The sequence below is a fragment of the Phacochoerus africanus genome, chromosome 8 (assembly GCF_016906955.1).
Source record: "Phacochoerus africanus isolate WHEZ1 chromosome 8, ROS_Pafr_v1, whole genome shotgun sequence".
In the NCBI taxonomy this organism is placed as follows: Eukaryota; Metazoa; Chordata; class Mammalia; order Artiodactyla; family Suidae; genus Phacochoerus; species Phacochoerus africanus.
The window spans coordinates 42,626,219-42,640,818 of record NC_062551.1 but is presented as its reverse complement, the minus strand read 5'-3'; the positions used below and the strand labels follow the sequence as shown (position 1 = coordinate 42,640,818).

Sequence of the window (14,600 nt, the reverse complement as noted above, 5' to 3'; positions counted from 1 at the left end):
AAAGGAAAAAGATGACAATAGATTTTGCATCAGGCGCAACATGAGCAAGCAGGTGGACCAACATCTTTAAAACAAAGAGAAAAAAGAACTTTCAACCTAGAATTCTATACCTAGCCAAGGTTTTTTTAAATGAAGCTAAAATAATGTTTCAGACATACAAAAGCTGAGCCATAATACAAAGAAATAGTAGAGGGAAAATGATAGCAGATGAAGATCTGGGTCTACAGAAAAAGTGAAGAGCATACATGGCAACTACAGAGGTAAGTAGATAAGATTTTTTTTCTTATTGTTCAAATCCCTCTAAAAGAAAATTGACTATCTAAATACACATGATAATAGATTCGAGCATTTGGAACAAATGCATAAATAAAATGTTATGGCCACACTACCATAAAGTCCAGGAGGGGAGAAAAGGAAGCATCCTACTTTAAGATTTCATGCCATGTGCGAAGTATAAAATATGACAGCCTTCCTGTGATTTCATTTCTATCCCTGACATGTACGTTGGGGAGGACAGGGTTACTTACAAAGTCTTTGACGCTCATCTTCAAGAATGAAACAAAACAGCCTTTGCTTTCCACCAACTTGAACTGCCACGGAGCCCACTTTTAGCCTCCTTTACATCAAGGCAATGTCATTGGACCTGCCTTACAGAAACAACTCTGTCCAATGAGATAACAAGGAGACTCTAGAACCATGACCACTTTTTGGCCAACTGTGCTGCTCGCCAGTTGTCAAAACATTTTTTTTTTGTCTTTTTGCTATTTCTTTGGGCCGATCCCGCGGCATATGGAGGTTCCCAGGCTAGGGGTCGAATCGGAGCTGTAGCCACCGGCCTACGCCAGAGCCACAGCAACGCGGGATCCAAGCCGCGTCTGCAACCTACACCACAGCTCACGGCAACGCCGGATCCTTAACCCACTGAGCAAGGGCAGGGACCGAACCCGCAACCTCATGGTTCCTAGTCGGATTTGTTAACCACTGCGCCACGACGGGAACTCCTGTCACATTTTTATCTCAAATTAATAAATGGGAATTCCCTGCTGGCCCAGCAGTTAAGGACTCGGTGTTGTCAATGCTACGGCTCAGGTCACTGCTGTGGCTTGGGTTCAATTCCTGGCCTGGGAACTTCCAACAAATTAATATATGTTTAGTCAAATTTTCCAAGGACAGAGTTCCTCTTGTGGCGCAGCAGAAACGAATCGGACTAGTACCCATGAGGATGCAGGTTCGATCGCCAGCCTCGATCAGTGGGTCAGGGATCCGGCATTGCCATGAGCTGTGGTGTAGATCGCAGGTGTGGCTCAGAGCCTGTGTTGCTGTGTCTGTGGTGTAGGCTGGCCCCTGTAGCTCTGATTTGGCCCCCAGCCTGGGAACTTTCATATGCTGCGGGTGCAGCCTTAAAAAGAAAAAAAAAAAAGTCCAAGATCACTCTTTTTTTGAAATCAAATATTTTCCATCACTCTTACAAAACATTATGTAAGAAAATATTATACTTAAGTCTCTAGTCAATTACATGGGATTTTCAAATCATACCTTGCCGCTGGTATATCTGGATCGGCGTATATGGTTATGTCCCTTTGTGTTGGCCAGTACACTGAAGATTCAACACACTGTAAAAAAAAAATTTTTTTTCAGAAAGAATATTTATGCTAGTAAGATGTATATTCTTGGAATCAAAATTCCATGGGAGTTATTCTCACAGACAACCATCCCAGATGATACTGAGGCAACCCAGATGTGGCAAGACAAAGATCCGGAAAGCTGGTTGTTTATGCCACCACTGTCACCACTAGATTGAAGTATCCAAATTCCAGACATCCAGCCTTTCAGATAATCAGCATTTAAATGTCCTGTAATTATTTTCATGTGTCTTCTCAAAGGGACTGAAGAAACAAGTGAGGCTTGAATGTAACTAACAGAGAGTCCCTTAATTCCAGATTTTTACATCCTTGTTAAAATACTTTGAGAAAAAACACCCAACTGTAGGACAAGAACGACGGCTTGACGAGAAGGGAAGCAGGAATCACCCTGTTCTTTCGAAACAGCACAGACATGAAAACATATTTTTTTCATAATGATCATAGCCATATGTTTGGTTCCTAGCAAATTTTAAAGGAGAACATTCTAAAATCAACATTATATGAACGATACATTTAATGGACATTTAAAAATACCTTATTTACATCTTTTAAAGAGATGCACCGCTGTTTCTTTTCAGATTTTTTTTTAGATGAACTTCGCAATAAATCCATATTACATTTTACGGCTTTATCTGTAAAATAAAAAGTGATAAAAATTATCTCAGAAAGTGTTATTCATAAATAGAAAATAGGGCAGAAAGGATTATACCGAAAAATTCCTATCATAAAACCTTAATACATAAAATTATTACAGAACAGGCTTTTGTATCAAACTTTTATTTGAGGGAGTTAAATTTAAAAATCTTGCTTCAGGGAGTTCCCATCATGGCGCAGTGGTTAACGAATCCAACTAGGAACCATGAGGTTGCAGGTTCGATCCCTGGCCTTGCTCAGTAGGTTAAGGATCTGGTGTTGCCAAGAGCTGTGGTGTAAGTCGCAGACGCCGCTCAGATCCCACGTTGCTGTGGCTGTGGTGTAAGCCGGCAGCTACAGCTCTGATTCGACCCCTAGCCTGGGAACCTCCATATGCCGAGGGTGCGGCCCTAAAAAGATAAGACAAAAATTTTTTATATTAAATGATAAAAACTTATAGCTTTAAAAAGAAAACCTGAAGTGGCTACATTAATTTCAGGCAGAGCAGACCTCAGGACAGGAAAATTAGGAAGGAGAGAGGTATCACGTAATAATAAACGAGCCAATTCTTCAAGAAGCTATAAGAGACCCTAATGTGCATGTACTTATTAACAAGAGAGCATCAAAATATTTGAGGCAAACACTGCTACAACTGCAAGGAGAAATAAATGAGTCCACTCTTAGAGCTGGAGACACCAACACCCCTCTATCAGGAATGGACAGTCCTGCAGGCAGAAGATCCGTAAGGGTGCAGCTGAGCTCAAGGGCAGCACCAGGCAACTGGTCACGATTGTTATCCTACATCACCTTTACCTACAGCAGGATGCACCTGCTTCTCAAGCTCAAAAGGAAATTATACCAATACAGACCATATAAAACACACCTAAACAGCAAGTTCCCCCATGGCAGCACAGTGGAAACAAATCCAACTAGTATCCATGAGGATGCAGGTTAGATCCCTGGCCTCGCTCAGTGGGCTACGGATCCAGCATTGCCGAGAGCTGTGGTGTAGGTCACCGCCACAGCTCAGATCTGGCATTGCTGTGCTGTGGCACAGGCCGGCAGCTACAGCTCCGATTCGACCCCTAGCCTGGGAACTTCCATATGCCAAGGGTGCAGCCCTAAAAAGGAAGGAAAAAAAAAAAAAACCTAAACAAATTTAAAAGACTAGAAATTATACAATGTATACTCTCAGACCACAGTGGAATTAAACCAACTTAATCACAAAAAGATGGCTGGAAAATCCTGAAACATTTAGAGATTAAACAATATACTTCTACATAATATATGGATCAAGAGGAAATTTCAAAAAAAATTTTTAACTAAATGAAAATAGAGGCGTTCCTGTTGTGGCTCAGTGGGTTAAGAACCCAACTAGTATCCAGGAGGATGCAGGTTCCATCCCTGGTCTCACTCAGTGGGTTAAGGATCCAGCATTGCCACAGGCCGTGGTGCAGATCACAGATGTGGCTCAGATCCAGCATTGCTGTGGTGCAGGCCTCAACTGCAGCTCCGATTCAACCCCCAGCCCAGGAATTTCCATATGCTGCAGGTATGCCCCTAAAATAAATAAGTGAAAGAAAACACAACTCATCAAAATTTGTGGGATGAACGAAAGCAGTAAAGGGCAAATGATAGCATTAAATGTGTATAATGGGGAGTTCCCGTCGTGGCGCAATGGTTAACGAATCCGACTAGGAACCATGAGGTTGCGGGTTCGGTCCCTGCCCTTGCTCACTGGGTTAACGATCCGGCGTTGCCATGAGCTGTGGTGTAGGTTGCAGATGCGGCTTGGATCCCGCGTTGCTGTGGCTCTGGCGTAGGCCGGTGGCTACAGCTCCGACTGGACTCCTAGCCTGGGAACCTCCATATGCCGCAGGAGCCGCCCAAGAAATAGCAAAAAGACAAAAAAAAAAAGTGTATATTGGAAACAGAGAAAAATCTAAAATAAATAATGTAAGCTTCCACCTTAGGAAAGTAGGGGGGGAAAAAAAACAGCACATTAAAGTAAGCAGAAAAAAAAAAGAAAGAAAAATCAGAGCAAAAATCAATGAAGTTGAAAACAGGAAATCATCGGCCACAATTAGGCCATTCTACAGAATCACTGGTCTATAATCTTCAAAGGTGCCTGATGACTGCTGCAGCCTAAGGGGGACCAGGAGATGCACTGAAGGATGCTGACAGGGGTTACAGGGTATCTGAGGGTTAGATGATCACAATGCATCGATGTTCATTTTCTGCTTTTGAAAGCTGTATTGTGAACATTTTTGAGAATTTCTAGGAAAAACACACAACTACTGGGGAGAGATGGGAATTCCAGTCAGCAACTTATTCTCAAATGGTTTCCTATACTAGCTGATTGGTTAGCCAAGTACTGAAAAGTATGACACTTAAAAAAAAAAAAAGCAACTTCAAAGTACCAAAAATTAATAAAAATATAGTTGAAATAGCTTCTCACAATAATTCACAAGGTAAATCTCTGAATAAGTAAAAACGAATAATTTTGTTTCTTATATGATAATCCAGTCAAATATCACATTAGTTTTCTTTTGTTTACAATCAACTTTTTCCTTTTCGAGGACATGCACAGTTCATTTCAACACTGATTATAATAAAGAAAGGGAGGAAATAATTATTTCCCAGCAACCTGGGGCTACTTGAAATCATAATGACAGAATCTATATAATGGAAAGCTGCGCGGTGGCTAATCACGATGTAAATGCCTGGTGTTTTTCCTGCTCCCATGAAAAGAGAAGAAATACAAATGGAAATAACACATTCCTATCAGCAAAGGGCTCCTTGCTGCAGGAATTCCCACCTTGCACCCCAACAGGATATGGGGTCATATCAGAATATGGGTGGGGGAGTTCCCATTGTGGCACAGTGGAAACGAATCCGAGCAGGAACCATGAGGTTGCAGGTCTGATCCCTGGCCTCGCTCAGTGGGTTAAGAATCCGGCATTGCCATGAGCTATGCGGTGTAGGTCACAGACACGGCTCAGATCCTGTGTTGCTGTGGCTGTGGCGTAGGCCAGCCACTGTAGCTCCAATTGGACCCCTAGCTTGCGAACCTCCATATGCTGCAGGTACGGCCCTAAAAAACAAAAAACAAAACCAAAAAAAAAAGAAGTATGGGTGGGACCACATATACCAAAGCCTGCCAAACTCTGCACATGAAGAGCCCAACTGACCAACTCAACAAGTGGGAATAGTGCCTCCCTGTGGAACAAGGGAGGGAGTGCACTGATGGACTATTACGTCCAAGCCATGTTTCACATCCTGAAACCACATAACACTGGATCCATTTGACCTAGAAAGAGTTCAGCCATATATTAAATGAAAAACACTCCACAGCAGTATATATGGTAGGATCCCATTTCTGTAAGATAGAGATCGTACACAGGAGTTCCTGTCATGGCGCAGTGGAAATGAATCCGACTAGGAACCATGAGGTTGTGGGTTCAATCCCTGGCCTCGCTCAGTGGGTTAAGGATCCGGTGCTGCCCTGAGCTGTGCTGTAGGTCGCAGATGCATCTCGGACCTGGCGTGGCTGTGGCGGTGGAGTAGGCCGGCAGCTGTAGCTCTGATTTGACCTCTAGCCTGGGAACCTCCATATGCTGCAGGTCTGGCCACCCTCACATCTGGAAAACGGTGGGGGGAAAAAGGCTGTAAAATTTTAATTAGTAGGTATAGTCAAGATGACAGGCTTTTAAAGTTCTGATTATCTGTGTGTTTGTATGATGAACAACATGACCAAGGTAATTTAAAGTGGAGGGAATCTTTTAGCTGATTACGGCTGTAGTTTAGTTGAGGTTTACCATGGCTGTATGTGAAACATCACGTCCACAGGTATACCTAAGCCCCATGTAAGTGCGAAATCGTGGATATCTCCACAGAGGGTGACCAAGCATCAAAGCAGTGGTATATTTCACCCTTGCCCAACAATTCCAATTCATTAAAGATCCTGGAGATAAGAAATTGAAGACTGGGTATTTCTGACTTCGCAGATGCCTTTCTCATTTTTATGCATCCTATTGCTTAAAATAAAAATAAACCAGGAGTTCCCGTGGTGGCGCAGTGGTTAACAAATCCGACTAGGAACCATGAGGTTGCGGGTTCGATACCTGGCCTTGCTCAGTGGGTTAAGGATCCAGCGTTGCCGTGAGTTGTGGTGTGGGTCACAGACGTGACTCGGATCCCACATTGCTGTGGCTCTGGCATAGGCTGGTGGCTACAGCTCCGATTAGACCCCTAGCCTGGGAACCTCCATGTGCCACAGGAGCGGCCCAAGAAATAGCAAAAAAAAAAAAACACACACACACACACACACACACACAAAAAAAGGCACATCATCTTTGTTGGCCTCTTCACTGTAAATTGGTTCCACTAAATTGAGGGGAAAAGAGTTCTCATAGCCCCTCTAACCAACCTTACAGTCTTCAGAGAATTAAGAGTATTCTTTTACGTTGCTATGAAATGAAGTGAGAGAGAACTCACCCAAGATCCTAGAGGTTGGCCTGAGGTCACTCACACCCTTGGGCCACGGATGCTGGAGAGACTTCGCCAGAAAAGTTAAACCATGTGAATCTGACAGAAATAATACATTTCCAGATTAAATCATGAAATAAAACCCAAAACACAAATGTGAATTTGTTGGTATGCTTCTGGTTTCATTTTTGGTGTAAGGTTACAGGATAATCTAACTCAGGGCAGGACAGCAACGTGAGGGGACAAAAGAAAAGTGGAGGGAGAGAGACATGTCAAGTTGTTCTTGGAGTTCCCGTCGTGGCTCAGCAGAAATGAATCCGACTTGGAACCATAAGGACGCAGGTTCAACCATCCCTGGCCTCACTCAGTGGGTTTGGGAACCGGCCTTGCCATGAGCTGTAGTGTAGGTCACAGACGTGGCTCAGATCTAGTGTTGCTGTGGCTGTGGTGTAGACTGGCAGCTACAGCTCCGATTTAACCCCTCACCTGGGAACCTCCATATGCCACAGGCACAGCCCTAGAAAGCAAAAAAATTAAAAGTATCTAGGAGTTCTCTTTTGGTGCAGTGGGTTAAGGGTTGTCGCTGCAGCAGCTCGGGTGGTTGCTGTGGCAAAGGTTTGATTCCTGGCCTGGGAACTTCTGCCGACCACAGATGTGGCCAAAAAATATCTAAAACACTAAACAAATAAAACTTTATTTTGGTAATATCTTTATGAACATAGGGCCTTATAAAAGTACAATTTCATGTTGATAAGAAATTGACAATAGTTTTTTCTTCTGTTTTCATATAAACAAACTGCAGCAGAACTTGAGTTCCCTTCATGGCTCAGCGGTTAACGAACCCGACTAGGACCTAGGAGGACACAGGTTTGATCCCTGGCCTCGCTCAGTGGGTTAAGGATCCAGCATTGCTATGAACTGTGCTGTAGGTCACAGACACAGCTCAGATCCTGCGTTGCTGTGACTGTGGCGTAGGCTGGCAGCTGTAGCTCTGATTGGACCCCTAGCCTGGAAACCTCCAAATGCCACGGCTGCAGCCCTAAAGAGAAAAAAACAAAAAACAAAACAAAAAAACCCACCTACAGCATCTCTTGACCTCTTAACCTCAAACTTGTTGCAAACTCATTAGGATTAAAATTAAAATATTAAATTCAGAATCCAATGCCTCCATATGAGGAAAAGTCTGTACAACTCATATCAGTACACTAAGACCCCTATAAGTAAGACAGTTTAAAGGAAACATACATTGTTGAGAATCCACTCACTTTCCATCCCTTGAGAATCTTTTCCTTGCAAAAACATCGGCCAAAGAGTAAGTGCCGGGTTGAGTTTACTGGAAAATGATGCTGACTTTATATTCAATCTTGGTTTCTTTAAAGAATCGAGGTTTTGATTCTCCATGGGCGATACGTAACAAGCGAAGTTCTTTGCAACCAGATCGTCATTAACACAAACCTGTGTAATTTTAAACATTTCATGGATAATAAGTCAAGTTACTTCAGCAACTATTCCAAACTTAACCCCAAATTTCAATCAACACAATTATTCGATTTCAATCTTCAACACAATTATTTTACAGAATACAATTTAATAGAAATTGATCTACTGACTTCTGCTCTAGTAATGGTGACCTAGATACTTCTCACCAACTTTCCTGAGAAGAAAACAGAAAGAAACTGTATGAAATCTAAGAAACATTTTGAAAGCACCAGAGATGTAAGGAGTTAATATTCAAAATATATAAAGAACTCATATGGATTTCCCATCATGGCACAGCAGTAACGAATCTGACTAGGAACCATGAAGTTGCGGGTTTGATCCCTGACCTCACTCAGTGGGTTAAGGATCCAGCATTACTGTGACCTGTGGGGTAGGCTACAGACGTGGCTCAGATCCTGCATTGCTGTGGCTTGTGGTGTAGGCTGGCAGCTGTAGCTCCAATTCAACCCTTAGCCTAGGAACCTCCACAGGCCACAGTTGTGGCCCTAAAAAAAAAAAGAAAAAGAAAAAGGGTAAAAAAAATCCCCAAATATATAAAGAACTCATACAACTCAATAGCAAACAAAGAAACAAAAATCCCCAAATAATCCAATTAGAAAACAGGCAGAGGATCCGAGGGTCTAAATACACATTTTTCCAAAGAAGACATAGAGATGGCCAGTGGGTCCATGGAAAGATGCTCAACATCACTGATTATTACAGAAATGCAAATCAAAACTACAATGAGGTACCACCTCACACTAGTCATAATGGCCATCATTAAAAAGTGTACAAATAACAAATGCTGGAGAGGGTGTGGAGAAAAGGGAGCGCCCCTACCCTGTTGGTGGGAACATAAATTGGTACAACCACTGCAAAGAACAGAACAGTATGTAGTTACCTCAGAAAACTGAATATAGAACTACCAATATGGTCCAGCAATCCCACTCCTGGGCATATATCGAGACAAAACTACAATTCAAAAAGATACATGGAGTTCCCGTTGTGGCTCAGTGGTTAACGAATCCAACTAGGAACCATGGGGTTGCGGGTTCGATCCCTGGCCTCGCTCAGTGGTTTAAGGATCCGGCGTTGCCGTGAGCTGTGGTGTAGGTTGCAGACGTGGCTTGGATCCCGCCTTGCTGTGGCTCTGGCATAGGCCAGCAGCTACAGCTCCGATTCGACCCCTAGCCTGGGAACCTCCATATGCTGCAGGAGTGGCCCTAGAAAAGGCAAAAAAGACAAAAAAAAAAAAAAGATACATGCACCCATAAGTTCATAGGAGCACTATTCGTAATAGCCAAGACATGGAAACAACCTAAACATCCATCGAGAGATGAGTGGGTTAAGAAGATGAGGTACATGTATACAATGGAATACTACTCGGCCATATAAAGGAAGAAACAATGCCATTTGCAGCAACACGGATGGAACTAGAGATCTCATACTAAGTGAAGTCAGTCAAAAAGAGAAAGACAAATACCATAGGATATCACTTCTATGTGGTTCTAGGGCACAAAAGAACCTATCTACAGAACAGAATCGACTCACAGAGAGAACAGACCTGTGATTGTCGGGGATGGGGGGAAGGAGTGGGATGGACTGGGAGTTTGGAAGTTAGCAGATGCAAACTATTACATTGACAATGGAGAAGCAATGAGGTCCTACTTTACAGCACAGGGAACTATATCCAGTCTCTTGGGGTAGAACATGATGGAAGATAATGCAAGAAAGAGCATGTATGTATGTATGACTGGGTCACTTTGCTGTACAACAGAAATTGGCATGACATTGTAAATCAACTCTAATAAAAAAGGGGGGGGGAATGTGTCATATATATACACACACACACTGTAATGTTACAAAAAAGCATGAAATCTGAAGACCATTCTTCAATATAAGGAACCACATCTTGGACTAGCAGCTGCTTCTAAGGCTGGGGCTGGAAAATGACAAAATTAGCCTGGAGCATCTTGTGGAACCAGAGCGTAGGGAATTTTCACCAATGATGGGGCACACTGAAAGGACAAAGAAGGCATTTTGAAGACCTCCTAATAACCAAATCTGCCACAATCTGGGCCAGAAAGTAATGATAACAATGGATTATCTCCCCCAGAGTAAAATAAATATTTAAGAGTCTATGCTAAATTACTAAATCAAGTAATAAGTGGGGAAAAAGGATCAGTTCTTCCTGACAGAATTCCAATTAAAAATGTAGAAAGCAGGAGTGTCCGTCGTGGTGCAGTGGTTAACGAATCCGACTAGGAACTATGAGGTTGCAGGCAATCACTGGTCTTGCTCAGTGGGTTAAGGATCCGGCATTGCCGTGAGCTGTGGTGTAGGTCGCAGACGCGGCATGGCTTCCGTGTTGCTGTGGCTCTGGCATAGGCTGGCGGCTACAGCTCCAATTCGACCCCTAGCCTGGGAACCTCCATGTGCTGTTGTGGCTCAGCAGGTTGGGAACCCGACATGGTATCCATGAGGATATGGGTTCGATCCCTGATCTCACTCAGTAAGTTGTGGATCCACTGTTGCCATAAGCTATGGCATAGGTCACAGATGCAGCTCCGATTCCCAACCCGGGAACTTCCAAATGCCATAAGAGGAAAAAAAATATGTAGAAACCATGATGGAAATGGGCCAACACCACAGAAAATAGGTTTTGACCACAAGAATCACTGATGGATATTTGCAGAGCCTCAAAGATACTTAATAACTTCAAAAGGAATAAACAGTAACTCTGCAGGAAAAGCCTAGCAGACACCACCTTAACCAGCCAATCAAGGTTAAGGTGACTAGTACTAAGACACGTCAATAGTCAACATCAGAGTTCCAGTTGTGGTTCAGTGGAAACAAACCAACGAGCATCCATGAGGACACAGGTTCAATCCCTGGTGCCACTCAGTGGGTTAAGGATCCCTTTGTTGCGGTGGCTATGGTGTAGGCCGGCAGCTGTAGCTCCAACCTGACCTCTAGCCTGGGAACTTCCTTATGCCACACCTGCAGGCACCCCCCCCTCCAAAAACACATGTCAACATCATGACCCCTGCACTAAAGCAACCTAGAAGCACATCACGTGTGCAGCATTCCTGCTCAAACTATGTGATACCTCAAGCTAACCATGAGAAAAAGCCAAAAAAAGCCAAAGTGAGCAGAGTTCCTTTGTGGCTCAGCGGGTTAAGGGTCTGTCATTGTCCCTGCAGCAGCTCAAGTCCCTGGTGTGGCTCAGGTTCAACCCTGGCCTGGGAACTTCCACATGCTGTAAGCACGGCCCAAAAAAAAAAAAAAAAAGTGGCCGGTACACTTTAGAAGTGTCAAGGTCTCAAAAGAGGAGGAAAGACAAGCTGTCAAATTGCAGGACACTAAGGAGATGCGACAGATTCAACGTGGAATCCAGGATCTGATCTGAGACCACAGAGAGGAGATTAGCAGGAAAACTGGCAAAATTCAAATAAGGTCTGCAGGTTTTTAAAAATAGCATTTTATCAGTGTTAATTCTCTGGTTTCAGTCACTGTACCGTTTGTTTGTATGGTTAACATCAGGGGAACCCAGATAGAGCACACACACAAAATCTCTCCACTCTTTCGGCATCTCTTCTATAACTGTGAAACTGCTCCAAACTAAAGTTTTAAAATAAATCCATGGTTTAAATGGCCTCTGTGGGCCCTGAGCATTCCCAAATCTGTATCTGCATCCATAGCCACACAAGCTACAGCCTTGATAAAAGGCCACCAGCCAAGGGTAACCAGCTAATAACTGGGGCTGGGGGGCTCTCACATGTGATGCCCACTTTCTCTCATGTTATTATCTGAATTCTTTACAATAGGCACATATTACATACAATGAGAAAATTAAGGAGGGAAAGAGCAGAGAACATCAGACCAAATTATGTGTATTAAAAAAAAACATGGGAGTTCCTGTCGTGCCTCAGTGGTTAACGCATCTGACTAGGAACCATGAGGTTGTGGGTTCGATTCCTGGCCTTGCTCAGTGGGTTAAGGATCAGGCATTGCTGTAAGCTGTGGTGTAGATCACAGATGCAGCTTGGATCCTGCATTGCTATGGTTGTGGTGTAGGCCGGCAACTACAGCTCCGATTAGACCCCTAGCCTGGGAACCTCCATATCCCGCGGGAGTGGCCCTAGAGAAGGCAAAAAAAAAAAAATTACGGCCTCTTATAAGAAAATAACATTCCGTATTCATCACTATAGGAATAATTTCTTGTCCATTACTAAGTAAAATGCTGTCTAAATTAAATACTAAAGGAGTTCCCTCTGTGGCGCAATGGGATTGGCGGCATCGCAGGAGCCCTGGGATGCAGGTTCAAACCCAGCCCGGCACAGTGGATTAAGGATCTGGCATTCCCATAGCTATGGCTCAGACCTGATCCTTGGCCCGGAAACTCCGTATGCCTTGGGGCAGCTAAAAAAGAAAAAAGAAAATAAATGAAATGAAATGAAATAAATACTAAAGTCATTTTTTAAAATAATTAAAAGAAGTTCCTGTTGTGGCTCAGTGGTAACAAACCCAACTAGTAACCATGAGGATACAGGTACAATCCCGGGCCTCACTCAGTGGATGATGGATCTGGAGTTGCTGTGACCCACAGCATGGGTCACAGATGTGGCTTGGATCTGGCGTTGCTGTGACTGTGGCGTTGGCTGGAGGCTGCAGCTCTGATTTGAACCCTACCCTGGGAACTTCCATGTGCCATGGGTGCAAAAAAAAAAAAAAAAAAAAAGAAGAAGAAAAACAGTCCTGGCTAACTTCTGATCTAAGCCAGATCTTGAAAGAATAAGAAAATGTCTATGCTGTGTAAATGACATTATTTTCCTTGATGTTCACTGTTTTATTAAAATAAACACTTTTTTTTTCTTTTTTGGTCTTGTCTTTTTAGAGCTGCACCTGCAGCATATGAAGGTTCCCAGGCTAGGGGTCTAACCCGAGCTACAGCTGCCGGCCTACACCACAGCCACAGCAATGCCAGATCTGAGGTGCGTCTGCGACCTGCACCACAGCTCATGGAAATGCCAGATCCTTAATCCACTGAGGAAGTCCAGGGATCAAACCTGCAACGGTATGGTTCCTACTTGGATTTGTTTCCGCTGCACCATGATGGGAACTCTCAAACACTTTGAACAATAATAAAAATGGGTTTAAAATACAGTTCTTTCACGTACCTTTTCATTTTTCATAGTTACATAAAGGTAAACGTCAAAAGTATCTTCTTCCACTGCACACAATTTGGCTTCCACCTGGGTAGTCGCTAAACAGCAGAAATGAAAACACATTAGCTGACATTAAAAGTAATCTTAAAACGACTACGACTATTTCTCACACCGTCTCTGCTAACCACTTAGGATTCCCCAGCGCAAGGTCCCAAGGCTTCCTCGTGCAGAAGGGGTCTGGCGGTGGGCAAGGAGTCAGCCCTGGATCCTCTGTCATCACCCCCCGCATCCTCCTCCTGTGACACCACCTCAAGCTCGGTTCTGTGCTCTCTCCTCTTCCAGTGACTCCCAAACCCTGTGCCTAGTCACAGCCTTTCACCCGAGTCCATGGCACCCCTCCATGCCCATGGGCTCATCCCAAAAGCAGCTCCACGTATGGGCACCAACAGGCCCTCTGCTCAGTTTCACTTCACGCCTACCGCCACCCTCTGAGATGGTGCTGCTGTCATTTTACAGGGGAGGAGACCGGGCTCCAGGGAGGCTACACAGAGGCACCAGGACAACGTTTCTGAGGCACCCTGCCTCCCCCAAAACCGGTCTCCCAGGCCCCCTGTGGGCTCGCAAGGGTCCAAACTACCAAACCAGAGGCGTCCTCCCTCCCATTTCTCCCAGGTGCAACACGGGCTGCTGGCCACTTCTTTACCCCAGAAGAGGGGCGGTGGCGAAGAGGGGCCAGGGCCCCAACAGGTGTTGCTCCTCAGAACAGCCCTAGAGGTCAGCACGGTTATTTGGCTCAGACTGCCAGGGTTTTCAGGACGGACACCACAAACAAGAGTCTATTTTACAGCCAATGATAAAAAATAAAAAGAACACAAAAAAATGGGAGGGGGGATGCCTCTGGTTTGGTAGTTTGGACCCTCAACACGTCTTAATTAGCAATGATGGTGATCACCCAGTAAGCATCCATTTATTGTCCCTTGCTTGCCAAAAACGTTAGGCTTTTTGTCAATTGTTGGTTCAATGAAATGCACATAGATATATGTGGCAGTGCTGCAGCGTCTATGCAAACTGAGAGACAGGCATTCTTATTGTTGAAGGGTGCCCCACCCAAACAGCCCCTGTCTGACTTCACCTGTCAATTACCGATGTCTCCATCCACCCCCAAATTCCAGGGGTGCAGAGTCACTGC

The 14,600-nt window shown here is 44.1% G+C and overlaps 1 protein-coding gene across 1 annotated transcript in view; it reads right to left on the bottom strand.

Annotated features, from left to right (window-relative positions):
- The window catches only part of TDRD12 (tudor domain containing 12), a 74,559-nt gene that overhangs the window by 49,136 nt on the left and 10,823 nt on the right, over positions 1-14,600 (bottom strand). The window contains exons 5-9 of the mRNA XM_047792230.1: positions 13,424-13,509; positions 8,030-8,219; positions 6,774-6,863; positions 2,178-2,275; positions 1,537-1,613 (exon numbers count right to left, since the gene is read on the bottom strand). Coding sequence (XP_047648186.1) covers positions 1,537-1,613; positions 2,178-2,275; positions 6,774-6,863; positions 8,030-8,219; positions 13,424-13,509 — 541 coding nt within the window. The remainder of the gene's footprint in view (positions 1-1,536; positions 1,614-2,177; positions 2,276-6,773; positions 6,864-8,029; positions 8,220-13,423; positions 13,510-14,600) is intronic.